The sequence below is a fragment of the Gorilla gorilla genome, chromosome 8, assembly GCF_029281585.2.
Source record: "Gorilla gorilla gorilla isolate KB3781 chromosome 8, NHGRI_mGorGor1-v2.1_pri, whole genome shotgun sequence".
In the NCBI taxonomy this organism is placed as follows: domain Eukaryota; kingdom Metazoa; phylum Chordata; class Mammalia; order Primates; family Hominidae; genus Gorilla; species Gorilla gorilla.
In genome coordinates this window covers 40,513,663-40,541,218 of record NC_073232.2, presented here as the reverse complement: position 1 = coordinate 40,541,218, position 27,556 = coordinate 40,513,663, and the positions used below count along the sequence as shown (strand labels likewise).

Sequence of the window (27,556 nt, the reverse complement as noted above, 5' to 3'; positions counted from 1 at the left end):
AAAAAATTACAAAGAATTTAGTTTAAACATCTTAACTGGCTTTTAGTTCCAATTCTACAATTGGGCAACGCTTCATTCTGTAAAATGAAATGAATGTTCCAATGAGGAGAGGAAGCTGGTATTACAGACAGAAAAGGGCCGAGGGAAGCAGAAACAAAAAGTGGATTAGTTGGTAGAAAGTTACTTTTCTTGTAAAGGTTAAAGAACACGGGACTTCTTTATGCCAGCTAAAACTGACCTGTTTGGGGATTTTTGTTTTGAGACAGGGTCTTACTCCAGCGGGCAGGCTGGAGTGCAGTAGTGGCACCATCTAAGCTTACTACAGCCTCAACCTCCCAGGCTCAAGCGATCCTCCCTCCTCAGCCTCCCAAGTAGCTGGGACTACAGGCGCCAGCCACCACGCCCGGCTATTTTTTTTTTTTTTTTTTTTTTTTGGTAGAGGCAGGGTATTATTATGCCTAGGCTGGTCTGGAACTCCTGAGCTCAGGCGATCCGCCCACCTCGGCATCCAAAAGTGCTGGTATTACAGGTGTGAGCCACCGCACCCAGCCTGTTTGGGGATCTGGCTAGCATCTGTTTCTCTCCTGATTTCTTGGAAGGTCAGATAAAGATCCTAGCTTTGGCGTGGTAGTGTGAAACTTCAGCATGAGTAACCCCATTTTGGTTTGGTCTGATGGGCCTAATGCAGGAGCTCAGTCTAAACTAACGGTCTCCTACATACATTTTATCTAATAGCTCTGTCACCCTTCCTGCACACCCGGGGAACTCGGGTGCAGCATTCTAACGCCTGCTCAGCATGATTCCACATTTTCTCCAGGCCCATAATCCAGAGGAGGTTGGGCTCGGAGCAGGCTTGCCTCGCCAAGCTCCGGCTCCGTGCGTGTGTGAAGCAGTGCCATGCCTGAGTGGGGAGGAGCCGCGGAAGAGAAAGCGAAAGGCGGAGTGGAAATGGGTGGGGCACGCTACGACCCGCTCACATTTGTTCAGGGAGAGGCAGTCCCAAAAAACCTCTCAGGCACACAACCCAGCACAGCAAGGCAGTCACACCAAGGTGGGAAAAGAGGGCAGAAGAGCGCGAGGGGCTGGAGGTGACGCCCCTGTGTCCCACTCGTTATCCCTGGGCTGGGAAAGAGAAGCGGTCCCTCAGAAGCGCAGGCTGCGCTAGCTTAGGATGGACGTGGGTAACGCTCAGCTGACACCCCGCAGGCACCCTATGCAGGGCTTTGTTTCGGGGGGGGACCCGCACCAGCGCGTAAGGGGAGTAGGAGAGATCTACGTGACCCCGGTGCGCAGCCGCGCCCTATCGCCCCGGCCACGCGCCGACGCCCCGCCCCGTCCGTGACGCGTTCGCGCGGGGCCTCCGCCCCATCCCCCTCCCAGGCGGTCCCCAGCGCGCTGCCTCCGCCGTTCCCCGCCCCCTCGCCTCTAAGGCTGCCCGGATAGCTGCCTGATCCAAGGCCCAGCAGCTTCTGCCTTCCGATCCCCACCGACGGACGGAGGCAGCCCACTTGCAGGACCGGGGTGCTGTCGGTCTACGTGGCCGCTCTGGAGCAGGTTGGAGTTGGCAGCGGGCTGCGCTGCAGGGACAGGCGCGGCGGACAGCCCCGGGGGCAGCGGCGGGGTCCTGTCTGGGAGAGGACAGGGTTGCGGCGGGCGGAACGGTGTCTCCTTCACTTCGCCCTCCAGCTGCTGCAGCTGCAGCCGGACCGCGAGCGTGCCAAGCGGCTTCAGCAGCTAGCGGAGCGGTGGCGGCGGCCCCCCTCAGGAGACCACCAGGTACCGCCGCGCCCGCCTCACGCCGACCCAGGGGCCTAGGCCGCGGCAGCCAAGCGGGAGGCCCGCGCCGGACTCGGGGTCGGCCCTGGCTTCCTAAGATGGCCGCGCTGCCCCGCGGCCCCTCGCCCCTCTCTGCCCGGGACCTCCCTTTGGCCCTTTGACCCCAGCTTACCGCACTTCTTGTCCCTCCCGCAGATTCCCCTCTTCCCGCGGCCTCGCCATGGCGACCCACGGACAGACTTTCGCGCGTCGTAAGTAAAGCTGGGATCTCTGCGGGATGGGGCGGCGGGGAGTCGAAGCCTGTCGACCAGAAACCCAGTTTGTTTCCCCCCATCTTTCCAAGAACTTGGAAATTCGGCTGCTTTTGGTGGTCGCCCCACCGTCTGACCACCTCCTCTGCCGAGGAGGGGCTGGGCTGCTGGATTTCATATGGGGAACAAGGCCCGGGGAGTTGGTCTGTGGCCACATGGACTTTTCAGCCTTTGTACATGTCTTTGACGTACAGAAGTAAAAAGTTGTTAATTGGGGATTCCGCCTTTGGAGGATCGGATCAGTCACTTTTCTAGAGGAAGTAGCAGTCCCTCTTGTGAGAGCGCAAGGTCATTACTTGTGCTCCTAAGGGCGTGGACGTGCTTTGTGGAATGAATGAGCTGGTGTAATGAGCTCAGATTGCCTGCCCTTAAGCAGCACAGCATTGGCTGAGGACTTGAGAGTCACATTAGTAAGTTTGAAGCGCTATTTGATATTTAGTTGATGTAGACATTTGAGTGAAACACACATGGCAGTATTTTTTTCCAAGTTTCAATATTTAAATTCCCAGTATTAAATTCTCTTCCCACTCCAGGGTGTTGGTTTTCACCTCAGCGAAGATATTAAAGGACGTATCAGGGTAAAGGGCCTAGTCTTAGGTTTCGGTTTTATCTAATTTAGTTAAATCAGCTCATCTCAGTGAATTTTGGCAGATACATACATATCCATACACACAAATACTTGTTTGATTCTTTGTACTTGTCCAGTCCTAGGAAGTGAGGCTGTAGGTAATAGACTGTTTTTCCGTTTTGAAACGAATTCCCCAAGTTTGTATAACCATGGTTATCTGTTTTAGAAATAATTCGCTGGTGGTATCTCCTTTATGGGTCTTTATAGTTTTATTGTAGCTCCTGACCGCATAAAAAACATTCCAACAAATGGGATTGCTTGAATTTTAATATCAGCAGTGGGTCATGCTCTAGTTCTTGGATAGAAGGTCGGAGAATAGAGACATTAACACTGGAATGTTTTTTTTCTACCAGCAATGTGTATTCCTCCATCATATGCTGACCTTGGCAAAGCTGCCAGAGATATTTTCAACAAAGGATTTGGTAAGAACCTTATTTTAAAAACGTTTTAGATAAAGAGTGAAAATGTATGTTTGGGTTGCTTAGCGAAATCAGATTAATCATTGCAAATTGTAAATATCTTGCTGCTTTAAATTTAGAGTTACTTATTTTTTTGAGACAGGGTCTCCCTCTGTTGCCCAGGCTGGATGCAGTGGCATGATCATACCTCACTGCAGCCTGGACCTCCTGGGCTCAAGCGATCATCTTTCCTCAGCCTCCCACGTCCCAAGTAGCTGGGACTACAGGCACGCTCTGCCACACCTGGCTAATTTTTTTTATTTTTCGTAGAGGTGGGGTCTCACTGTGTTACCCAGTAAACACAGTGGCCTCTCAAAGCCTGGTTGGATTACATTACAGACATGAGCCACCGTGCCCAGCCTTGTATTAATTCTTCTATTAGAAACTTAAGATACTTAGATTAAACTTATGTGAAAATAGTTCTTTTACAGTCTACATCCCCCTCCCCCAATTTCCCAAAATTTTTTAAAACTGTAGTTAGAGGATTTGAGCCTTTAAGAAAAACGGCTTGTGCTTTAATTTTTTTTCAGTTATAGCTTAGGCCCTGGTTGACTAGAGTTATGATATATTACTGTTTTGCTTTTGTGGTGACTCCTAATACTTTATCTAGAGTTACGAGCTTTTTCAGGTGAATTTGAGTTTTCTTGAAAATTTTGTTCCATACCCTCCTCCACTTTATTTAGATTGTTGGAAATACCCCATTGGCACAAATGTCCTAAATGTCTGTATTATGATAAGTTGGTTTTGTTTTTGTTTTTTTTTGAGACGGAGTCTTGCTCTGTTGCCCAGGCTGGAGTACAGGGGCGTGATCTCGGCTCACTGCAGCCTCTGCCTCCTGGGTTCCAGCAATTCTCCTGCCTCAGCCTCTCTGGTAACTGGGATTACAGGCACATGCCACCATGCCCAGCTTTTTTTTTGTATTTTTAGTAGAGACGAGGTTTCACCATGTTGGCCAGGCTGGTTTTGAACTCCTGACCTCAAGTGATCTGCCTGCCTCGACTACCCGAAGTGCTAGGATTTCAGGCGTGGGCCACCGCACCTGGCCATATCATGATAAGTTATTAGCTATTCTGAAATTTCAGTTGAGTGATTTTTTAATCTGATATTTAAGTGTAAGAATAGTTTGGGGGCCGGGTGTAGTGGCTCACGCCTGTAATCCCAGCACTTTGGGAGGCCAAGGCGGGCAGATCACGAGGTCAGGAGATCGAGACCATCCTAGCTAACATGGTGAAACCCCATCTTGTACTAAATGGGCTGAAACCCCATTTTGTACTAAAAATACAAAAAATTAGCCAGGCGTGGTGGCATGCACCTGTAGTCCCAACTACTCGGGAGACTGAGGCAGGAGAATCGCTTGAACCCGGGAGGTGGAGGTTGCAGTGAGCCGAGATCGTGCCACTGCACTCCAGCCTGGGCAACAGAGTGAGACTCCGTCTCAAAATAAATAAATAAATAAATAATTTGAAAGCATTCTTTTGTGTACCAACTACCAAAAACTAGACAAAGCAGCATAGGGATAATTCTGCCCTTTATAAGCCAGTTTACAAAAGACGAATTTGTAACAATTTCATTTAAATATTGTATATTAACACATTTTTATCCACCTCTGAATATGTGGAATCTTTTTGTTTTTTATATATAGTCAACAATTGCTATGCATCTTTCATACAAAGGAATCATTTTGTTTCTTTTGCTGTCTATTTGTTGAAGGTTTTGGGTTAGTGAAACTGGATGTGAAAACAAAGTCTTGCAGTGGCGTGGTGAGTGTTACTGTTGAATAAGTTCTATTGAACCTTTATAATTTTTCAACTTGTAAAATGGTCATAACTGAAAGATGTCTACCTGTTTTGTCTTAAAGAAGAGGCAGAAGTTAACTTTAAGAGATTTGCGTGTAACCTGATTTATTTTGACCTTGAATGTGATTTCTCATTTTCATGTGGTCTTTTGTCATATTATGTATGCACAAGGAACTTAGGAAAGACCAGTCAGGTGGTACTCTTTACTTGTAAGATTACACATTTGAAGGCAGGGAACCCATTATTAGACTTTTTTGTAACCCTTTGTCAACAATGCTCGTCAGAGTTATGGGCATAAAAATATCAGGAACTCATTAATTTGAGTGTACTAATAATTTATATAATGTCCATTTTCTATCAGTTCTCCCTGGAGAAGATTTCCACATGTATTTTCTGAGTTTAGGGAGTCCTGATCTGAATTTTTTTTTTTGAGACGGAGTCTCACTGTGTCACTTAGACTGGAGTGCAGTGGTGTGATTGTGGCTCACTGCAACCTCCGCCTCCTGAGTTCAGGTGATTCTCCTGCCTCAGCCTCTCTAGTAGCTGGAATTACAGGTGCCTGCCACCACGCCTGACTGATTTTTATATTTTTAGTAGAGCTGGGGTTTCACCGTGTTGGCCAGGCTGGTCTCCAACTCCTGACCTCAGCTGATCCACCCACCTCGGCCTCCCAGAGTGCTGGGATTACAGGTGTGAGTCACCATGCCCAGCCAAAAATATTTTTTAAAGAGGTTAATATTTTGGTATTTGGGTGTCTTGATAGTTCAATGAACTGTTACAAAGGGGATAAACTAAAATTTAACTTTTTTCGAGACAGGGTCTCACTCTGTTTCCCAGGCTGGAGTGCAGTGAGTACAGTGGCACAATCTCAGCTCACTGCAGCCTGGACCTCTTGGGCTCAAGCAATCTTCCCACCTCAGCCTCCCAAGCATCTGGGAGTACAGGCCCTATCCATCATGCCCGAGTATTTTTTGTAGTTTTTCTAGAGATGACGTTTTGCCATGTTGCCCAGGCTAGTCTTGAACTCCTGAGCTCAAGTGATCCACTTGCCTTGGCCTCCCAAAGTGCTGGGATTACAGATGTGAGCCACCATGCCCAGCTAGTAAAATTTAACTTTGTGCAATTTTTTTTACTTTAAAAATTTTTGTTTTGAGATTATTTTGGGGGTGGGTATAAGTGTGTGCACATTAGAATACTATAGGTTATTTTGATATATGTATGTATGTGTATATATAGAGAGAGAGAGACATTTTTTTTTTTTGAGACGGAGTCTTGCACTGTCACCCAGGCTGGAGTGCAGTGGCATGATCTCAGCTCACTGCAAGCTCCACCTCCCAGGTTCATGCCTTTCTCCTGCCTCAGCCTCCTGAGTAGCTGAAACTACAGACACGGCCACCACGCCCAGCTAATTTTTTTGTATTTTTAGTAGAGATGGGGTTTCACCATGTTAGCCAGGATGGTCTCGATCTCCTGACCTCGTGATCTGCCCACCTCGGGCTCCCAAAGTGCTGGGATTACAGGCGTGAGCCACCGCGCCCGGCCTATATAGACATTTTTGATGTAGTGCATGTAACTGATATTTATTTAATCGTATTGTAGTTTTTTGGTTTTTTTTCCCCTCTGAGACGCAGTCTTGCTCTGTCGCCCAGGCTGGAGTGCAGTGGCGTGATCTCAGCTCACTGCATCCTCCACCTCCCAGGTTCAAGTGATTCTCTGGCCTCAGCCTCCCAAGTAGCTGGGATTACAGGCGCTTGCCACCATGCCCCGCTAATTTTTGTATTTTTAGTAGAAACAGGGTTTTGCCATGTTGGCCAGTCTGATCTTAAACTCCTGACCTCAAGTGATCCCAAAGTGTTGGGATTACAAGCGTGAGCCACAGCGCTAGCCCTGTAGTTTAAAAGCCTAGGCCTGTTGGATTTCTGGGGATTTACATTGATCATATCTGTTGCTTGGTTTTTTTGGTCTGAAAGGAAGCTTAGGTGTTTAGTTATGATTGGATGACTTATTTGGCCAAGTTAACAGGTTACAGAGCAGTGATTTTTAGTGTTTTTTAATGTTCCCATTGTTAGTCTATTGAGGCCCCTAGTGTATTTGTTGAAACAAAAAAGGCCTTCTAAAAAAGATTCAGTCCTTGTGTTTAAAAAGCTTACTTTCTAGTTGGAGAGACAAAATAAACTGAGAGTACTGAGATAATTAATATCAAATATTAGATCGTTGGATAATCAAATCTTTGTTGGAAAGGAATAGATTGTTGTGTATAGGGTTAGGGAAAGTTTTATGGAAGTAGGTTTAAGAGCATGAAGGATATGTAGGAGCTGGATTAGATATAGCATGTTTTTATTCACATTTAATACATGTAACTCAACAACCATGGTATTGATCCTATAGTATGTCTCTGGCCCCAGATAAGTCCCATTAATACCTGGCTCTGTTTTCTTACCTGAACAGCAAAGCTACTGAAGCCACCCCAGAATGTAGAAGCCAAAATTTCTGGTGGTAGAGTAAAGGGTATGAGCTGTAATCTGGCCCAACTCTGGTCCCACAGTGTGGTGTTGGCTTTGTTTCTTGAGGCTTCCTTGGCATGTGTATATAGGCTGGCTCTTCATCTATGGGCTGATGGATGGCCGTAGGTGGGGCCCCAAGAGTCATTAATGTCATTCAGGATTAAAAATAGCTACTCACACATTCCCCATTCAAACTATCTGCTAGAAAAACCTGTTCCATATATATTGTTTTAGTAATGCTTTCCTTTTCTGTGGAGCATATGAAAACGTACAAACTTTCACAGTGTCAGTTCAATTTAATCATCCGGAGGTAGGCTTTGTAATTATAGTTGCAGAAACAGACCCAAAAAAGTTAAGTGAGGTTGGTCACAGTGGCTCATTCCTGTAATCCCAGCGCTTTGGGAGGCCAAGGCAGGAGGATCCCTTGAGCCCAGGAGTTCTGAGACTCACCTGGGCAACATAGTGAGACCCCGTCTCTACAAAAAAATTTAAAAATTAGCTGTGCTTGTTGGTGGGTACCTGAAGTCCCAGCTACTTGGGAGGCTGAGTTAGGAGGATCGCTTGAGCCCAGGAGTTTGAGGCTGCAGTGAGCTATGATTGTTTCACTGTACTCCAACCTGGGCAACAGAGTGAGACCCTGTCTCCAAAAAAAACCGCAAAATGTTGTGTCCTGCTCAGTGTGATGCATTTAGTAAATGACACGAAGAACTGGACATCAGAACTCCTAATTTTTATATCTAGTGTTCTTTCCTAACATGATCCAGTGCTTTTTTTTTTAATTGGAAATGGAGTCTCACTCACTCCATCACTCAAGCTAGAGTGCAGTGGTGCCATCTTGGCTCACTGCAACCTCAGGCTCTCAGGTTCAAGTGATTTTCCTGCCTCAGACTCCTGAGTAGCTGGGATTACAGGGATGCACCACCATGCCTGGCTAATTTTTGTATGTTTAGTAGAGACGGGGTTTCACCATGTTGGCTAGGCTGGTCTCAAACTCCCTACCTCAAGTGATCGGCCCGCCTTGGCCTCCTGAAGTGCTGGGATTACAGGTGTGACCCACCACGCCCAGCCAGTCCAGTGCTTTTTAAGATAGGTATTGAGGGCTATGCTTTGACTTGAAATTCCTGTTAATGAAAGGGTCTAATTTAGGAGAGTGATGTAAGACCTAAGGATTTGTCTCTAACAGCAGAGCAATAGTTATACAAATGTTCTATTTTCTGAGAGAGGGATGAGTGGCCTTTCCTCCTATTGATACAATTTTTGATATTTCTCACTCTACAGATATCACAATTTCTGGCTGTAGTCTCTTTATTATTTTCACATCAGCTGTCTTCCTTAGGCTTGGCGTGGTGATGCTTGTGATCCCAGCTACTCAGGAGGCTGAGGTATGTGGATCACTTGAGCCTGGGAGGTTGAGGCTGCAGTCAGCTGTGATCACATCATTGTATTCCAGCTTGGGTGACAGAGGCGAGATGCTGTCTCAAAAAAAAAAAAAAAAATTCAGATAAGCCCTCCGTATTTTTTCTTTTTCAGTTCGTGTGCAACCAGGGATTGGCACATTATTATTTTTAGACAGGGTCTCACTGTGTCACCCATGCTGAGTGCAATGGTGGGATTATGGCTCACTGCAGCCTGGACCTCCCAGGCTCAAGCAGTCCTCCCACCTCGGCCTCCTGAGTAGCTGGGACTACAGGCGCACACCACCACGCTGAGCTGCTTTCTTAATTTTTGTAGAGACATGGTCTTGCTATGTTGCCCAGGCTGGTATCTAAGTGCTGGGATCACAGGCATGAGCCACCGCACTCAGTCCCCCATTGATTTTTGAATCCCAGATAAAATCACCTTAGCAAAACCTTCCTTAAAAGATGTACAGTTAGCTGGGGTGGTGGCTCACGTTTGTAATCCCAACACTTTGGGAGGCCGAGGTGGGTGAATCACCTGAGGTCAGGAGTTGGAGACCAGCCTGACCAACATGGTGAAACCCCATCTGTACTAAAAATACAAAAATCAGCTGGGTGTGGTGGTGGGCACCTGTAATCCCAGCTACTTGGAAGGCTGAGGCAGGAGAATCACTTGAACCTGGAAGGCGGAGGTTGCAGTATGCCGAGATCACGCCACTGCACTCCAGCCTGGCGATAGAGCGGGACTCTGTCTCAAAAAAAAAAAGGTGTACAGTTTGTTCACTTGAGAATTCACTACAGGTTAACTTGTGATTGATTGGAAGTGTCAGCTGTGTATGTAAAGTGGCAGTCAGTTGCTCAAAGGCTTATTTGTCCCTCTTATATATGCTTAGAGAGTAGCACAGTACAGAAGGATACGAGTGTTCAGGAAGCTAGAAAAAGGATTCATGAATTTACCAAATGTTTCAGGGGATTTGTGTGTGTGTGTGTGTGTGTAAGGCAGTGATGAATTCTAGGCTTATGAGAATGTTCATGAAGTTATTGATTGTCTTGTTAGGAATTTTCAACGTCCGGTTCATCTAATACAGACACTGGTAAAGTTACTGGGACCTTGGAGACCAAATACAAGTGGTGTGAATATGGTCTGACTTTCACAGAAAAGTGGAACACTGATAACACTCTGGGAACAGAAATCGCAATTGAAGACCAGGTAACATTTTGAAAATTTTAGTATTAATTTTATTAATTTATTTTTGTATTTCAAAAAAAGAAAACAAATTACTTTTCTTTCAAAATAGATTTGTCAAGGTTTGAAACTGACATTTGATACTACCTTCTCACCAAACACAGGGTAAGCACAGACATTTTTATCTGTATTACATTTAAAAGTATTTCTCTTTTGTATATTTAGAAAAGGTGTACATTTAGTGTTTGATAGCTTATTAAGCTACCTTGTGGTGGTGAAATCTCTGTATCTGCTTTTATTTATTTATTTGAGATGGAGTCTTCGCTGTGTCACCCAGGCTGGAGTGCAGTGGCATCATCTTGGCTCACTGCAGTCTCAGCTTCCTGGGTTCAAGCGATTCTTCTGCCTCTGCCTCCCTGAGTAGCTGGGACCACAGGTGCGTGCCACTACGCCCAGCTAATTTTTGTATTTTTAGTAGAGGCGGGGTTTCGCCATGTTGGCCAGGCTGTCCTAGAACTCCTGACCTCAGGTGATCTGCCCGCCTTGGCCTCCCAAAGTGGTGGGATTACAGGCATGAGCCACCACGCCCAGCCTTTTTTTTTTTTTTCATATTTTATTTTATTGTATTTATTTTATTTTATTTTATTTTCATTTGGGACAGAGTCTTACTCTGTCACCCAGGCTGGAGTGCAGTGGCGCGATCTCGGCTCACTGCAACCTCTGCCTCCTGGGTTTAAGTGATTCTCCTGCCTCAGCCTCCTGAGTAGCTGGGATCACAGGCATGTGCCACCACGCCCACCTAATTTTTGTATTTTTAGTAGAGACGGGGTTTCACCGTGTTGATCAGGCTGGTCTTGAACTCCTGACCTCGTGATCTGCCCACCTCAGCCTCCCAAAGTGCTGGGATTACAGGTGTGAGCCACCGCTCCCAGCCTGTTTGTTTATTCTCTGTCACCCAGGCTGGAGTGCAATGGTGCGATCTTGGCTCACTGCAACCTCTGCCTCCTGGGTTCAAGCGATTCTCCTGCCTCAGCCTCCTGAGTAGCTGGGATTACAGGCATATGCCACCATGCCTGGCTAATTTTTTTTGTATTTTTAGTAGAGACGGCATTTCACCATGCTGGCCAGGCTGATCTTGAACTCCTGACCTCAGGTGATCCGCCCGCCTCAGCCTCCCAAAGTGCTGAGATTACAGGCGGGAGCTACCATGCCTGGCCCATATCTGCTTTTAGAATACTATGGTTGCTATCATTGGCTTGCCTTCAAATATTTGCCTCTTCGTTGTTGCACTAACTTGGGCAATTAATGTGTTTCTAACAGGCTTTTGTGACTGATTGATTGTTCTGCAAAGCAGTTTTCCTAGATGGCTGTCCAGTTGCTTCATGTGTCCTTGTCTTGTAGTTCATTGAGCTGACTTTTTTACTCCCTGTTATTGTATTGCTGATTTTTACTCCCTGGTCATACTGCAGTTCATTTAAGTCTGTTTTGTGCTCTCTTGTGCAGATTGTGTAAATTTTTCCCAGTGACATCAGTTTGTTCTTTTTCCAGAAAGAAAAGTGGTAAAATCAAGTCTTCTTACAAGAGGGAGTGTATAAACCTTGGTTGTGATGTTGACTTTGATTTTGCTGGACCTGCAATCCATGGTTCAGCTGTCTTTGGTTATGAGGGCTGGCTTGCTGGGTACCAGATGACCTTTGACAGTGCCAAATCAAAGCTGACAAGGAATAACTTTGCAGTGGGCTACAGGACTGGGGACTTCCAGCTACACACTAATGTGTAAGTATTTCTTTCATAGGATACTGTGATGTAGGTAGGCCCTCAGAGGATGATTTTGATGTCTGTCATCTCTTATTGATCTGGGTGCACCCTAAAGGATTTCTCATAACATTTGAAAACAAAATCATTCTTGGTCATTTCTAGGGTGCCCCTTGAAAGCTTGTAGTAGAAGAATGTTAGTCTGACCTTTGGTGCTGAGAGAGTAAATGTTCATTTTATATGGGGTTTAATGTGCTTTGTATTTTTACAAGAGGCATTAGATATTGGCAGACTGCTACCAGTACATTCATTTTACTTAATTATTTTGATGTGTGAGATGCTGACTTGATAGGATTGCCTAAAATGTATGGTGTTTTGTGGTTGGGTTTTTTTTTTCTTTTTCTTTTTTCTTTCTTTTTTTGTTTTGGTTCAGACGGAGTCTTGCTCTGTCGCGATCTCGGCTCACTGCAACATCCACCTCCCGGGTTCAAACAATTCTCCTGCCTCAACCTCCCAAGTAGCTGGGACTACAGGCGTGTGCCACCATGCCTGGCTAATTTTTGTATTTTTGGTAGAGACGGGGTTTCACCATGCTGGCCAGGCTGGTCTGGAACTCCTGACCTCGTGATCTGCCAAAGTGCTGGGATTACAGGCGTGAGCCACTGTGCCCAGCTGTTGTTGTTGTCTTTTTGTTTGTTTGTTTTTAATTATTTTTGTAGAGATGGGGTCTTGCTATGTTGCCCAGGCTTGTCTCAAACTCCTGGCCTCAAGCGATCCTCCCGCCTCAGCCTTCCAAAGTGTTGGGATTATAGGCGTGAGCCACTGCATCCAGCCTGGTGTTTTTACCTAGCCCAAACTAGATAGATACATGGAAAGTACTTAAAATGTTTTTCTTTCCATTGTAAAAATTCATTGGTAAATAACAGAAGCACAAAGAAGAAAACCTACATTTCTTACAATCATGCCAGCCAGGTATATAATCTTTGTTAATGTTGTGGTTCACTTTTTTATATGTGTGTGTGTATATATACTTAACATATAAAATACGTAACCAAAAGGCTGTTTGAGAACCCTTGCATGTTTAATACAGTGTGATAATTCCACTGAATGGATATTCTGTGGTTCATTTTACCAATCCCTGTATGGGTATGGGTTGGGGAAAAAAACCTGTTAAAAGTTGCAAGTTTTCAGTGGAACACTAAAGACCCACTTGAGCTGTGGTTTTTTATTTAAATGTAATGCTACAAATCAGCCTGTGCCTTAGACATTATTACATTGTCTATTCTAGATCTACTAATTTAAAATATCTTATAGCAATGATGGGACAGAATTTGGAGGATCAATTTATCAGAAAGTTTGTGAAGATCTTGACACTTCAGTAAACCTTGCTTGGACATCAGGTACCAACTGCACTCGTTTTGGCATTGCAGCTAAATATCAGTTGGATCCCACTGCTTCCATTTCTGTGAGTACTTTTGTGGACTTAGAATGGGGGTTTTGGTTGTGGGAATGAGTCTTTGGGTATACTGAATTATGTTGAAAATTTGAACTGATTTCACACAGTCCCCAGTTTACAGATAGATTAGTTTTAGATTTTGAAATGCGCTTTTTTGATGGATAGTGTTGTTAGACGTTTTATTTCCAGGCCAGGCTGGTGGAGTTTGTTTAACCTCAAAAGCTGCCGAGTTAATGTTGATGATAACCTTGAGCCATAGGCCTGTCTAAGCCCAGGTATAGCTGGTGTTTGGTCCCTGAGTGGTTCTTACTGTGTCAGAAATAATAGTGCTTTTTTAAGGCTCTCTGTTGTCCAGGCTGGACTGCAGTGGCACAATCACGACTCCCTGCAACCTTGACATCCTGGGTTCAACCTCAGCCTCCTACTATTCCCAACTAATTTTTTGATGTTTTTTTGTAGAGATGGGATCTCCATATGTTGCCCATCCTAGGCTCAAGCTATCATCCCATCTCAGCCTCCCAAAGGAGGCTGTTGGGATTATAGGCATGAGCCACTGCACCTGGCTAGTATTTTAATCATCACTCTGTCTTTTTTTTTTTTTTTTTTTTTTTGAGGTGGAGTCTCTGTTGCCCGGGCTGGGGTGCAGTAGTGCGATCTTGGCTCACTGCAACCTCCGCCTCCTGGGTTCAAGCAATTCTTCTGCCTCAGCCCCCCGAGTAGCTGAGATTACAGGTGCCTGCCACCACACCTGGCTAATTTTTTTGTATTTTTTAGTAAAGATGGGATTTGTTGGCCAGACTGGTCTCAAACTCCTGACCCCAAGTGATCCACCCGCCTCAGCCTCCCAAAGTGCTGGGATTACAGGCATGAGACACCACAGCTGGCTGCCTTCTCCATTTCTAATTGCACTACAGCAATAAAAACCTCAGGATTCATACAGTACACTATTTTGTTACTTACACTGATGTTCTTGGATGTCTGTGGCATTTTAACAGATTTAATGTCAGTGGAAGAAGCTTCTCTCAGCTACTAGGAGTTCATAGTTAAAATGGGAAGGCAGCTTGGGACCCCTGTGTCATTTAATGACTCCTGGGAATTAGTTTGGAAACGTACCTAGCCTTTCCCACTTCAGTAATGTTAGCTGCCACTCCAATTCAGCAGTACCCAGAAGCATTGCTTAATGCTCCTTGTGATATTAGGAAGTATATATTTGCTTCTCCTTCCCTCTCCTGGCATAGAACTCCTAAAAAATCCTTGGAATCCCCAAAGTATTAAGTATCTTTTTGTATGCTAATGAGTTGACTGGTGGCTGGCCACCTTTAGGTAGCTTCGGGCTGGAGGCTAGTCAGTGGAGAGACCAAGGTGTGATTAGAGGGGGTGGGGAGAGGGGCTGTAGGTTAAATTGTTCACCAATGGCTAGTGGTTTAATCAGTCATGCCTGTATTATGAAGCCTCATGAAAACCCACAAGGACAGAGGTCAGTGAGCTGGGTAGCTGAGGTTACTGGAAGGTGGCATGTCTGGAGAGGGCATTGAAGCTGTGTCCCTTCCTATGTTTTGCACTATACGTCTCTTCATCTGTATCCTTTGTAATATCCTTTATTAAAACTGGTAAATGTAAATAAAGTGTTTCTTGAGTTCTGTGACCTGCTCTAGGAGATTAATCGAACCCAAGAAGGGGCTTGTGGGAACCTCTATTTAGAGCTGCCAGGTCAGAAGCAGAGTTAAAACAACCTGGGGCTTGCAGTTGGCATCTGAAGTGGGAGGAGGGCAGTCTTGTGGGACTAAGCCCTTAACCTGTGGCATCTGATGTCTCCAGGTAGAATTAGAGGACATTTAGCCAGTGTCTGCTGCAGAAATTATTGCTTGCTTGGTGTGTGAGGAAAGCCCTCACACATATGGTCACAGAAGCATTCTGTGTTGTGACAGAATAGTAGGAGAAACTGAGTTGGTTTTTTTCTGTATCCTCAGAATTGATGTCAGGATTGGGATTTGCTAGAGTGGCTCTAGCTAGAGTGGCTCATCGAAGCATGGTTTAGGAAGAAAAAGGATAAATGGATGGGAAATGAGGAACTTTTGACTCCTGGGTGGTCAGATGGTCACCCCTGCTGTGGAGCCACAACTGTGCTGTGCTCAGGTACTTAAAAATTACCAGTGGAATTCAAAGATAGATCCAACTCCAAGGGAGTTGGTTCACTGGGTGCATAAGGAAACGCAAACAATAAGAAACAAACAAAATATACAATCCCTTGATTATTGTTATTTGTGATAGCTAAAATCAAAGTGAAAGAGTGCTGGATTGTACCTTGATGCTAGACCAAGCTCAGATTTCATTTGGTTTAAGCCTTGGCCACCAGCCTCAAAGCCACCTTGCAAGGGTAAAAAGTACCCCTAAGACCTGTATTTGCTGTATTTTGCCCAGTTTGGAGAAATTTAAAAAGTCAGAAGTCAGAGATTACATTGAGAAATGTGATCTGAAATCGCCTGGGGCAGTAGTCAGGCTTATTAATCAAGATAAAGGCTGACAGATGGGGAAGGGTAGATTTCTGTTGGAAAGGCAAAGCAAATACCTCTAATTCTTACTGATCTGTAACGAAACTGATTTTTTTTGTACCATGCTCATACTGCCATATGGTCATATTGTTGGCAGATTAAACTCCCTTGTGTAAATAAGTCTTATAATACTGATTGATGATCATATGTATTGTGAAATTGAGTTGAAGCCTCCTCAGGATGTAATACCTATGGAAAGTGACTGGCCTGAGGAGGAACTGGATCTCACTATCAGCTGATTTCCGTCCTGAATAGTTCTGCACAAGGTACAAATAACAGTAGATCAAGGGAAAAGAAAGCTGGTACAAGATGGTAAAGATGTTTCTAATGGCTTCTGTCAACCTAAAGGAAGAAACTAAGGCACAAAATACAATTTTAAAGAATTTATTTGCACCATAATGAGGACAGCTGCCCAGCAGACTCAGATCCAAGTGGATTTGAGCTCCATTTGGCCCTTGTTACAAACAGGTTTTTAAAGGCCAAAAATTCGGGACGGGATGTGGGCTGATACAAAGTTGTTTGGCAGGAATTCTCTTTGGTTTACAGAAATAACATTGATTAGTGATTGGCTATACATTGTTCTTCGTATCACAGATTCCAGGAACATGAAGATAATGGGTGAGGGTCACATTGTGCGGTAACACTTTAGATATTTGCGAGTGAGCCTGGAAACTACAAGGAAGGAAAAAAAGAACAAAGTGTTTTTAAACAATTTCCCCTAGGCGTGGGGGTGTGTCCTGTGACTAAAGTCTCATTCTCATGTCTCTCTGGGCCTGATAAACTTTGCATACCTCACATTCCTCATACTGCTGAGCAATTTTTTTTTCTCTTCATAGGACCAAGTAGGTTTTTTTTGTTTTGTTTTGTTTTGTTTTTTTCTGAGACGGAGTCATCCAGGCTGGAGTGCAGTGGCGTGATCTCGGCTCACTGCAACCTCCACCTCCTGGGTTCAAGCCATTCTTGTGCCTCAGTCTCCCGAGTAGCTGGGATTATAGGTGCCCACTACCACACTCGGCTAATTTTTGTATTTTTAGTAGAGATGAGGTTTCGCCGTGTTGGCCAGGCTGGTCTCAAACTCCTGACCTCTGGTGATCCGCCCGCCTCAGCCTCCCAAAGTGCTGAGATTACAGGTGTGAGCCACTGCGCCCATCCTAGTTGCTTCTTTAAACCTATCCCTATCGCACAGTAGCTTCTCCAGATGATAGGCATATTTGTGTTTGTACTCTTGTAGATATGTCTGTTATATAAATGCAACAAGTGTAAACATCCTTGACAGATATATGGACCTTTTTGCTGCAAGGGATCCCTGTTTGAAACCAGGGGGTGGCCTATGATACTATGGTGTATATATTTTGGTTTTTGTCCAGTTCCTGGCTTACAGCTTCTATAACCCTTGTAATTTCCCAAGTGACTAGAGCCGTAAGAGTGTATTTTGTTGAGATATTTGGCCATTTGTCCTTGGTTCCTGAAACAGCTCCAGAGCATAAAAGTGAAAGACAGTCTTTTGTGGGTTGTTTTTTTTTGTTTTGTTTCGTTTTGTTTTTTTTTGATGAAATCTCACTGTCATCCAGGCTGGATGGAGTACAATGGCACCATCTCTGCTCACTGCAACCTCAACCTCCGCCTCTCGGGTTCAAGCAGTTCTCGTGCCTCAGCCTACTTAGTAGCTGGGATTGCAGGTGCCTGCCACCACGCCCGACTAATTTTTGTATTTTTAGTAGAAATGAGGTTTCACCATGTTGGCCAGGTGGGTCTCCAACCCCTGACCTCAGGTGATCCACCTGCCTTGGCTCCCAAAGTGCTGGGGTAACAGGAACGAGCCACTGCGCCCTGGGCTATGTTGTTATTTTTAACAGGCCTCTTTCAACCACATCTGAACTTATGTTAATGAGGTGATTTTTGGATAGTCCCTAGATGACCACATGGTAGGGGGTGCTGGTTGCTAGGGAACAAACCTTCTGCCTTGGGGAGGGCATAGTAGCTAAAGGTTGAGCCAGTGGCCAGTGATTTAATTAATCGTGCCTTTGTAATGAAGTCTCGGTAAAAACCCAAAGGACTGAGTCCAGGGGGCCTTCAGGAAGGTAAACAATAATACATTCATGTCATGGGAGGGTGGGGCACCCCAGCTCCACAGGGATGGAAGCTCCTGTGCTTGGGACCCTTCAAGACCTCACCTATAAAGGAAAAGATATATAAGTATCTTTTCATCTGGCTGTTCATTTATATCCTGTAAAATATCCTATATAACTGGTAAATGTAAGTGTTAGTCCCTGAGTTCTGTGTGCCACCCTAGGAAATTACTTGAACCCCAGGGGGTTGTGGGAACCCCAATTTATAACCAGTCTGTAAGAAGCAGAGGCAAAAGAACCTGGAGCTTTCAGTTAGCATTGAAAATGAGGGCGCGGCAGTTTTATGAAACTGAGCCCTGAACCTGTGTGATCCCATGCTCTCTCTCCAGGTAGATAGTATCAGAATTGAATTAGAGAACATCTAGCTGGAGTCTGCTGCAGAATTGTTTGCTTGATGTGTGGGAAATTCTCCCTAGGCCTTACGAGAGTATAGAGGGAGAAACTGAGTTTATTTTTTCTACTCCTTATCACAGTTTCATGGTTTAACTCTTACTGTTAAATAATAGCAATTTTTTTTTTTTTTTGGAGACAGTCTCACTTTGTTACCCTGGCTGGAGTGCAGTGGTGCGATCTCTGCTCTGCTCACTGCAACCTCTGCCACCCGGATTCAAGCGATTCTCCTGCCTTAGCACCCCGAGTAGCTGGGATTACAGGCGCCTGCCACCGTGCCTGGCTAATTTTTGTAGTTTTAATAGAGACGGGGTTTCACCATCTTGGCCAGGCTGGTCTTGAACTCCTGACCTCTTGTGATCCTCCCAAAGTGCTGGGATTACAGGCATGAGCCACCAAGCCCGGCCAATAATGGGAATTTCTTTCTTTCTTTTTTTTTTTTTTTTTTTTTTTGAGGCGGAGTCTCGCTCAGTAGCCCAGGCTGGAGTGCAGTGGCACGATCTCCACTCACTGCAACCTCCGCCTCCCGGGTTCACGCCATTCTCCTGCCTTAGCCTTCCGAGTAGCTGGGACTATAGGTGCCCACCACCATGCCCGGGTAATTTTTTGTATTTTTAGTAGAGACGGGGTTTCACTGTGTTAGCCAGGATGGTCTCGATTTCCTGACCTTGTGGTCCGCCTGCCTTGGCCTCCCAAAGTGCTGGGATTACAGGCGTGAGCCACTGCGCCTGGCCAATAATAGGAATGTCTATCCAGCTGTCTGAGGCTCTTATTTGTAGGGCACAAGATGGTCATTAGTGAGGTATTTTTCTTTCTTTTTTTTTTGAGCTTTGTTGCCTAGGCTGGAGTTCACTGGTGCAATCACAGCTCACTGTGCCCTCAGCCACCTGGGCTCAAGAGATCCTTCCACCTCACCCCCCACTTCCCTGGTAGTTGGGTAGGTGTGCACCATCATACCAAGCTAGAAAAATTTTGTACAGACAGGCAGGGGTCTCACCGTGTTGCCCAGGCTGTTGAATTCCTGGGCTCAAGTGATCCTCCCGCCTTGGCCTCCCAAAGTGCAGGGATTACTGGTGTCAGCCACTGCGCCAGGCCTGTTTTTTTCTTTAGATGGTCACTGGTAGCTCATGAATATTTGGCTGTAGTGCCAAGTGAATACAGGTGTTTTGGATGTGGTTTGTGTCTGTATAGTTACATCATTTCTTTCTCTGGATTGGGCTCTTTGGATGTTACACATTATAAGAGTATAGACGTCGAATCATTTGGAGATCTGTTTTGGTCACATAGGCTGTTTGTTACCTTTATATTGTAGCCCTCAGAATGCTGAAAGCAAAGCAAAGTTGCATGTCTAGGCAACCTAGGCCCTGGAAATGAAGGCAGGTGTTCCTGGCCTCTGGTGTGGATTCATAATGTTAGGGGTGGTAGAGAATGGAGCTAGAAAGAATCTACTCTTTACTATGTCTTACTCTTCAGGGTTCATTCCAGCCCTTGAAGTCAGTAACTAAGTCCTAAAATGTTGGGATTGTGCAAAGAAGGCAGGGGCCTGGATTGGTACATGATACCTCACTGGGACCTCCTCCCAAACGCAGTGGTTACATACAGCCAGAACTCAGCAGCACCGGCATTTATGAGAGGTGTAAGAATGTGAGGATAAAGGATTGTTTGATCTGATTCTTCAGAGGAATTACTTGTCGTTTGGAGATTTTTTTTTTTTTTTTTTAACATTCATGGTTTTGATTCTTTAGGAAGAGTCCTGGAAGTAGTAATGTGTGTAACTAAGTTGTGAATTTAAACTTTATACCCTGTGCTTTAAGGCTGCTGTGTGTCACCTCTAGTGAGCCTGACTTGTACCACATTTTGGTCTGGTTTGTTGTGCTAGAGTAGAATTAACAAAGATGATTTTTATGAGAGTGCTTAGGCTTTTGTTCTATATGGACAGTTTGGGGTCTTTGGATACATTCCAGTGGCTATCAAGAGTATTGTGTCCTACTGAGAATTTGATTTTTGAGTTGAATGGATATGAATTAAATAGTACCTGGTTTGTTTGGCTTAATACATAATATTGAATTTTACTGTCTCACATGAATAAAACTGAACACTTCATGACTACATGATGGGGAAACATGTAGGGGCTTTGTCTCTATTGAAATATTTTTCTTACAGTTGTTTTTGTATTTTATTTTAGGCAAAAGTCAACAACTCTAGCTTAATTGGAGTAGGCTATACTCAGACTCTGAGGCCTGGTAAGTATTCTTGATAAAGTAGGATTGTTTTGATAGTATTAAAAAATTTAGTTTTCATTCTTCAGCTTACTTTTCAGACCTTTCAAGCACACAGAAGAGTTGAAAGAAGAGTACAATAAATACATGTTTACCTTTTACCACAATTTTTTATTTCTTTTTCTTTCCTTTTTTTTTTTTGCTGGGCCATTTGGTCATGACACTTCTCTTCAGAATAAGGCCCGTCTCTTCTTTTCTGCATAACTATAATACTATCACACCTAAGAAAGTTAGTGATTCCTTATTATTTAATACCCACTTCCTGTCAGTTTCCTCGCTTGTATCTGAAATGTTTTGTAGTAATTTTTATTTTGTTGATCAAAGTTCACTCACTGCTTTGGTTCTGTCTATAGTCTTGTTGACTTTATATAATATTTTGAAGCGTGCTGTGTCTAGAACAGCGCTTCTCCAACTTCAGAGTGCACATGACTCATCTTGGAATCTGCCTAAAGTACTGGAGACTTCCCCCTTCAGATAGGGATTTTCCTCCCCAAAGTTTATTTTGGTGATTTTGAAACCTAAAGAAAAGTTGGAAGAATGGTACAATGAACATCATATGCCCTTACCTTGCATTGACCAATTATTAACAATTTATTAACAATTATTAACATTTACTACATTTATTTTATGTCTCTGAAACTTCACATACTTTTAAAAAATGTATGTTTTGCAGACATACAGACATGGCAACCCCTAGCATGTGTATCCTAAGAGTAAGACATTTTTCTTTATAAGCACAATACCATTGTCGCATCTAAGAAAACTAACATTAATGTAATACCAAATACATATTCAGATTTACCCCCGTTCCCAAATGTGTCTTTATTGTAGGTTTTCCTTTCTAGGATCTAATTATGATTATGTCTCTAGTCTCTTTTCATCGGGATAGTATACTCGACATTATAGTATATTCTAGAACACTTTGAAGTTGTTATTAAAACGTTTCTCTGTGACTTGGTGCCTTACCTAGAATGGTAACCCAGTTCTTCTGGTGTCTCAGATACTTCCAAGCGCCCTCTGGTGGCCAGCACTAGTAGGTCAGCTGACAGGCTGAGGAAGTGACAGGCAGGCTCTGGGGATGACTGTGAAAGAAGGCCCAGACTGAGTGAAGTGCCAGGTACATCACGGTTTTTTGTTTTTGTGTTTTTTTGTCTTAATAGGTGTGAAGCTTACACTCTCTGCTCTGGTAGATGGGAAGAGCATTAATGCTGGAGGCCACAAGGTTGGGCTCGCCCTGGAGTTGGAGGCTTAATCCAGCTGAAAGAAACCTTTGGGAATGGATATCAGAAGATTTGGCCTTAATATATTTCCATTGTGACCAGCAGCAGGCTTTTCTCCCCCAGGAAGATGATCAAAACAAAGGATGATCTCAACAAGAGCTGTATTTTAAGTATTTAGACAGTTCCTTGTTAGCTGGTTTCTAGTTGGTTATCTAGTTACCAATGCTGCAGTCCTGCAGTCACCTATACATTATTTAAATGTATTTAACTGTTAAATGCGCTACCCACCAATAATGAAATAGACCTTTATGAAAACTGTGCAATTGTGTGCATGTTTGTTTTTATGTTCCTTTAGAAAACATTGACTATTACCATTGAATGAGATGGATCAGTGGATATTAAGATGAGGTTACAAATTTTGTTAAGTTCAGCCATTATTACTTTTGGTATCCCAGAACATGACAAATTATGAATAAAACAAGTATACATAATTAATGGCTCCAAGTATTTGCGGAGTTCCACGTTTGCCAGCTAGGATCAAATCCCCGTGGTAGCTAGCCAATACTTGATTTTTCCAGTGAGTATTTTGCTCTGTACCTAAATCTGTGCCACAGAATCTTCTGTGTCCCTAGATTCCACGAGCTTTTTAAGACTACAATAAGAGGATACATGCTTTTACACTTCAGTTTGTAAGTCTGTGCAGAATTGCTCTGCATCATTGAAAGGAAAAAGAGAAGGTGCTGAAAAGTTACACAAACACACCATACCCCTGTGAGCTACTGCTAGGAACATAAAGTAGGCCCTGGTTTGGTGAGATGGTGTTAAGCATACAGAAGAGGAGTAAGGTGTAGACAGTGAGGGTAACCTGAGGGACTGTGAGAGGTCATTACTCATTTCCTTCTAGGCAGACACACTGAAAGGTGGGTATAGGTAGGAGACCAGAGACAACCCCTTTAGGCTGCATGGCATTGGCCTTCATCTGGGCATGAATGAGACATTAATAGGTGGTTCTGGCTGGAAAAGTAGGAAAGAGCACGTTTTCTGATGGGAGAAGATAATTGGATATGATTAAAGGTTGGAGAAGATTTGTTCAACAAATCTGTAATAGACCTGAAGAATGGTAGAACCTGAGTGATAAGAAACGGGTAAGAAAATGGAAGGACTTATCACCCAAGAAATGATACATGCTACAAACTTCCAGGTTGAGAAGAAGCTGGTGAGAGACCAGAGCTCAAGCAAGCTCTCCACACAGGAGGGTTGGGGCCATGAAGACCCTTCTGGTCCCACTATTCCTAGGGGACTGGCTTGAATGGCCCGTGTGAATCATGGTTCTCTGAAAGGCCCTCTCCAGACATGGAGACATGACTTAAGTGACAGAGGGTTAGAATTTGAGCCAGCTTGAGTCAGGTAAGAGGAGAAACAGATGAAAAGATGTCCATGCAGGCTAGGCCTGAAAGCAACTCCAGCAGTGTGAGGTAGACCTGCAGGCAACTAACCACTGCTGGTGGTCCTTTAAAGAGAAAAACCCTAGTCATGGGGACTGCTGCCCCTTAGCTAATGGGTGGCCCTTTATTGGGCAGTGGCTACAGTAATTTGGACTGAGGTGTGGCACAAGTGAGTTAACTGTTTTGTCAAGGATTTCCTTAGAGTAAATTGAACCTATTCACCCACGTGCATCCTAATATGCTTTTATGAGTTAGAAAAGGGTAGGTTTCCAGCCATGGTCTTGCGTAGTGTCCAAAATGCAAAGTTTGTCCCAGGAGCTGTGAGCTCATGTGGCTTTTTTTTTTTTTTTTTTTTTTTTTGAGACGGAGTCTCACTTCGTTGCTCAGGCTGGAGTGCAGTGGTGTGGTCTCGGCTCACTGCAACCTCCGGCTCCCGGCTTCAAGCAATTCTGCCTCAGCCTCCCGAGCAGCTGGGATTACAGGCGTGTACCACCACGCCTGTCTAATTTCTGTATTTTTAGTAGCGACCGGGTTTCACCATGTTGACCAGGCTGGTCTCGAACTCCTGACCTCAAATGATCCACCTGCCTCAGCCTGCCAAAGTGCTGGGATCACAGGTGTGAGCCACTGCGCCCAGCCTCGTGGCTCTTTTAGCCCTGCTTCCAGCAGTCTCCAGGGACACTTCCCACCACCGAGGCTTACCAGGTAGTGGCAAAAGCTGCTTGAATTCCAGGCTAATGCCACTTATGCCTGAGGCAGTGTCAGTGGAAAGAATTTGACTATCTGTCAGTGGAGATAAGATCTGTGAGGTTGGGGAGATTTAAATAAGAAGCAGAGCACCTGGGTCGAAGGTGCTCCATGAGGCCTGGTTCCTTCTCCACCTCCCCTCATAGGCAGATGGTTCAGGAAAGCCTGAAGTTCTCTTCATCCTCTAGGGAGTGTAGTAACAACTGCTGTACCTATAGGCTTGTCTGCTTCACGCCTGCCTGGCCAGTGATCCCCCTCACTTAAGAATTTCAAGGAGACGGCAGGATACTCGTCAACCCCGAGGTCCTCAGGTCCAGGCCAACTGGCCTGGCTCTTAGAGGTGATGTTCCCCCACCAGGGCCTCCACTGGAGAAGTGAGGCTGGGGAGCTGACTGGGCTGTGAAGACATGAGCAAGCGCCAGCAGAACTGGCATCACCTACAAAAGCACACAAGTGACACCCGTGGTCCCCTGCAATCCTCTTTCCTGTCGGCAGACACCAGACGTGGCTCTCCACCAGTCCCAGCTGCTCGGAGCCAGAGCTTCGCCTGCCCTGAGGGAGAGATGTAGGAGGCAGACAAGCCCGAGGTGCTGGGGTCTCTGGCCATTACACGTGGCCAGGCCAGTTAAAACTTTATAACCTGCCTCCTGCCAGCTGGAGGTTCCTGCAGTTGGGCCACAGACCTGGCGCCAGGGAGGGGACGAATCTCAAGGCCCCTTTCACTGAAGGCAGGAGCTGTCTGTGCTGGGCCTTCCCTCCCTTCCCCATCCAGCGCCACACACGGAGGCTCAGGAGGTCGTGTGTCCCAGCCCCACTTTATTTTCGAATTTAAAACTCAGGGTCAATTCCTGGGGTTCCCAGGCAACCCTCCCTCGAGCCCACTCACTAGGGGCCAGCCCTAGATCTTGAAGGCCAAGGTGAGGCCATCGCCCAGGGGCAGGAGGCTGATGTAGACCCTGACGTCCCGCCGGATGCGTTCGTTTAGGTTTCGCACACACTCGGCCGCCACGTCCCCTTTCGGAGGTTGCAGCACCTTCCCGAGCCACAGGACCTGCGGGAGGGCGGGGCCAACCGGGCCGTGGAAGGCGGGGCTTCGGAGGGAGGTGCTCGGGCGGAAGGCGGGGGACTCGGAGGGAGGTGCCCGGGCGGGAGGCGGGGTCTTGGAGGGAGGTGCCCAGACGGAAGGCGGGGTCTCGGAGGGAGGTGTCTGGGCGGGAGGCGGGGCCTCGGAGGGAGGTGCCCGGGCGGGAGGTGACCAGAGCCGGAGACAGAACCAAAGCGGAGGAAAGCCTGGGTACCGGGGCCGGAGCCCCGCAGGGGGTGTAGCCTACGTGACTGGACTGGGTGGGGCTTTGGGGTATAAGAGGAGTCAAGGGAAAAGATGGGGACCCGGCCCGACAGGGTGCTTTCTCCTCCCCCGCAGTGGATCCCTTACTCTGAGGACGGCGAGGATGCCTCCGGGTCGCAGCAGCTGCAGGCAGCGCTCGTAGTAAGCGGAGCAGTTCTCCTTGTCCGCATCCACCACGGCCACGTCGAAGGTGCCGGCCTCGCCCGCCGCCAGCAGCTCGTCTTGCGGGGGGAGGGAGGGCAGGTGCGGCTGAGTCCGCGGCCCCGGCGGCCCTGAGGCCCCTCCCAGGCCGGCCGGGGCGCTGTGACAACCGGCCCTGCCCTTAACCTGCCCGGCAGGCCCAGTCACAGCTCGGCCACACAGCAGCCTCGTTTGCAATGAATGGCCTCAAAGCCCTTCCCGCTGCGGTGCTCACCCAGGGTCTCCAAGGCGGGCTTCAGCCGGAGGTCGATCTTGTGCTCCGCCTCGGCCTGCGGAGGGAGCGGGTCAGCCGTTGCGCCCCCGCCTGGGGCTGCAGAGCTAGGCGCGGGCGCTCACCTGCCTCCACAGGGGCCGTCCCAGCTCCGGGGGCTGCGCGTCCACCTCGCAGGTCACCACGCGCCCATCCGCGGGCAGCGCCAGGGCCAGGGCCAGGGCGGAGTAGCCCGTGAAGGTGCCTGGGACCAGGACACAGACGGGCTCAGCCCAGAGTGGGGGTCGGCCCGGAAACCTCGGCCCTCCGGGATCCCGGCCGCGTGCCCCTACCCAGGTCCAGCGCCTTCTTGGCCTGGATGAGCCGCGCCAGGTTGGCCAAGAGCTGGGCCTGCTCGCAGGTCATCATAGAATCCCCCTGCGGCTGCTCCAGGGTCAGCTGCGTGAAAGGAGAGGGTGGCACCAGCCATGCAGGTCACCCACCTTCGCCCTGGGGGTCCCAAGCCCCAGGGGCGCGGTTCTGGGCGTGGCCTGGGGGACTGGCCCTTCGGGAACGCCCACCGCACCCTGCCCAGGGAAGCCGGAAGCCCAGGGAGGGCCACGGCCCAGCCCAAGGTCACACAGCCACGTGGGACCCGCAGGGGTCGAGAGGGACGCCCGTTTCCGTCCCGCGCCCTGCTGACCAGCCTCAGGCTTCGCAGCGCCGGGTGCTCCCGCATGGAGCGGCTCAGAAGATACTGCCACAGGGGGCTGTCCTCGGGGGGAAGCAGGCACTGCTCTCGCCGGCCTCGCCATGGGGGGCACCGCCTCCCTGACGGGGAGAGGGTGTTGGGTTAACCTGAGCCACGCCGCGCCCTCCTCCGCGCCCGCCCACCCGCCCGCCGGGACCAGGTCCTGCTCACCCAGGAAGAGGCCAGTGGCGAAGGCGGCGCCCAGCGCGGCTGAGCCCAGGGCCAGCGCGGCGGGCACGGAGAGCCGGGGCACCAGCTGGGTCATGGCGCGGGCAGGAGGCGGCGGGAGGCAGTGGCAGGTCACGTGCGCTGGAGCTCCTGGGACAGGTCTTGGACTCACGGGCCCGCCGGGCTCCACCTTGTCGGGGCACTGCCCGCGGAGTCGCGGTCTCGGGCATCATCTGGCGGCCACACAGCCTTACTGCAAGCCCCGCCCGAGAGAGCCGGGCGCGATCTGGTGGCCGCGCCGGGAACTGCGCCCCTGCGGGGAGCAGGCCAAGCGCCTAGATCTGAATTTTCCCGCCTGTGCCCGCAGTCCAGGTGCCTGCCTCCATTCCCCTCCTGCCAATGCTTTTTTCTCCTCGCCACCATTTATTCTGAGGCCCCTTGGGGGCATATGTGAATTGTGTATGGAGGGCTCCAGTGTAAGTTACAAGATAGTCACAAGTACAAGAGCTAGAGATTAAAGGGGGAAGGCCTCCTGGACAAGATGCCCCAAAGCATCAGGCTGAAGGAGTGAGGGAACTGGTTTGAGGGCATGCAGCCTCGAGTTGGGGTTCAGGAGCCCTGGGGTGGGCCTGTGGAACTGAGACCATATTCTTAGCTGTTAAAATCCTGCTTTTGGGGGCCAGATGGATACGAGTGTCTAATCTTGGGCCTGCCAGTCTCTCTGAGCCTCAGTTTCCTTCCTGTAAAATGAGGCCCACAATGTTACCATAAAAGGCACCAGATCCCACAGCTTCGCACACAGTAGCACAATACATAAGTGGCAGCCGCTGTTATGTTGGTAGGTTGGAATGAAGACATCTTGGGGAGAA

General features: G+C 47.1%; 2 protein-coding genes across 5 annotated transcripts; one reads left to right on the top strand and one right to left on the bottom strand.

Moving 5' to 3' along the window:
• Window positions 1-1,431: 1,431 nt before the first annotated feature.
• On the top strand, window positions 1,432-22,160 carry VDAC2 (voltage dependent anion channel 2). The gene is given in 11 exon segments (XM_055353371.2): window positions 1,432-1,554; window positions 1,972-2,027; window positions 3,069-3,137; window positions 4,884-4,933; window positions 9,928-10,080; window positions 10,169-10,221; window positions 11,605-11,832; window positions 13,126-13,276; window positions 20,524-20,581; window positions 21,778-21,842; window positions 21,844-22,160. Coding segments are annotated over 10 exon segments (999 nt in total). The 5' UTR covers window positions 1,432-1,554; window positions 1,972-1,996; the 3' UTR covers window positions 21,985-22,160.
• On the bottom strand, window positions 20,661-26,916 carry COMTD1 (catechol-O-methyltransferase domain containing 1). Of its 4 annotated transcripts, XM_055353372.2 has the most exons (8): window positions 26,691-26,904; window positions 26,472-26,599; window positions 26,122-26,227; window positions 25,915-26,033; window positions 25,793-25,847; window positions 25,465-25,598; window positions 21,584-21,699; window positions 20,661-21,135 (listed from the first exon to the last, which is right to left on the bottom strand). In XM_055353372.2, exons 1-8 carry the CDS (start codon window positions 26,782-26,784, stop codon window positions 21,048-21,050), a joined length of 840 nt encoding a protein of 279 aa, XP_055209347.1. In that variant the 5' UTR covers window positions 26,785-26,904; the 3' UTR covers window positions 20,661-21,047. The 4 variants fall into 4 exon arrangements, with proteins under 4 accessions (XP_055209347.1, XP_063566050.1, XP_055209348.1 ...); XM_031015336.3 differs by lacking the exons at window positions 20,661-21,135; window positions 21,584-21,699 and adding an exon at window positions 24,826-25,080 and having other exon boundaries at window positions 26,691-26,909; XM_063709980.1 differs by lacking the exons at window positions 20,661-21,135; window positions 21,584-21,699 and adding an exon at window positions 22,035-25,080 and having other exon boundaries at window positions 26,122-26,599; window positions 26,691-26,916.
• Between the last annotated feature and the right edge of the window lie 640 nt (window positions 26,917-27,556).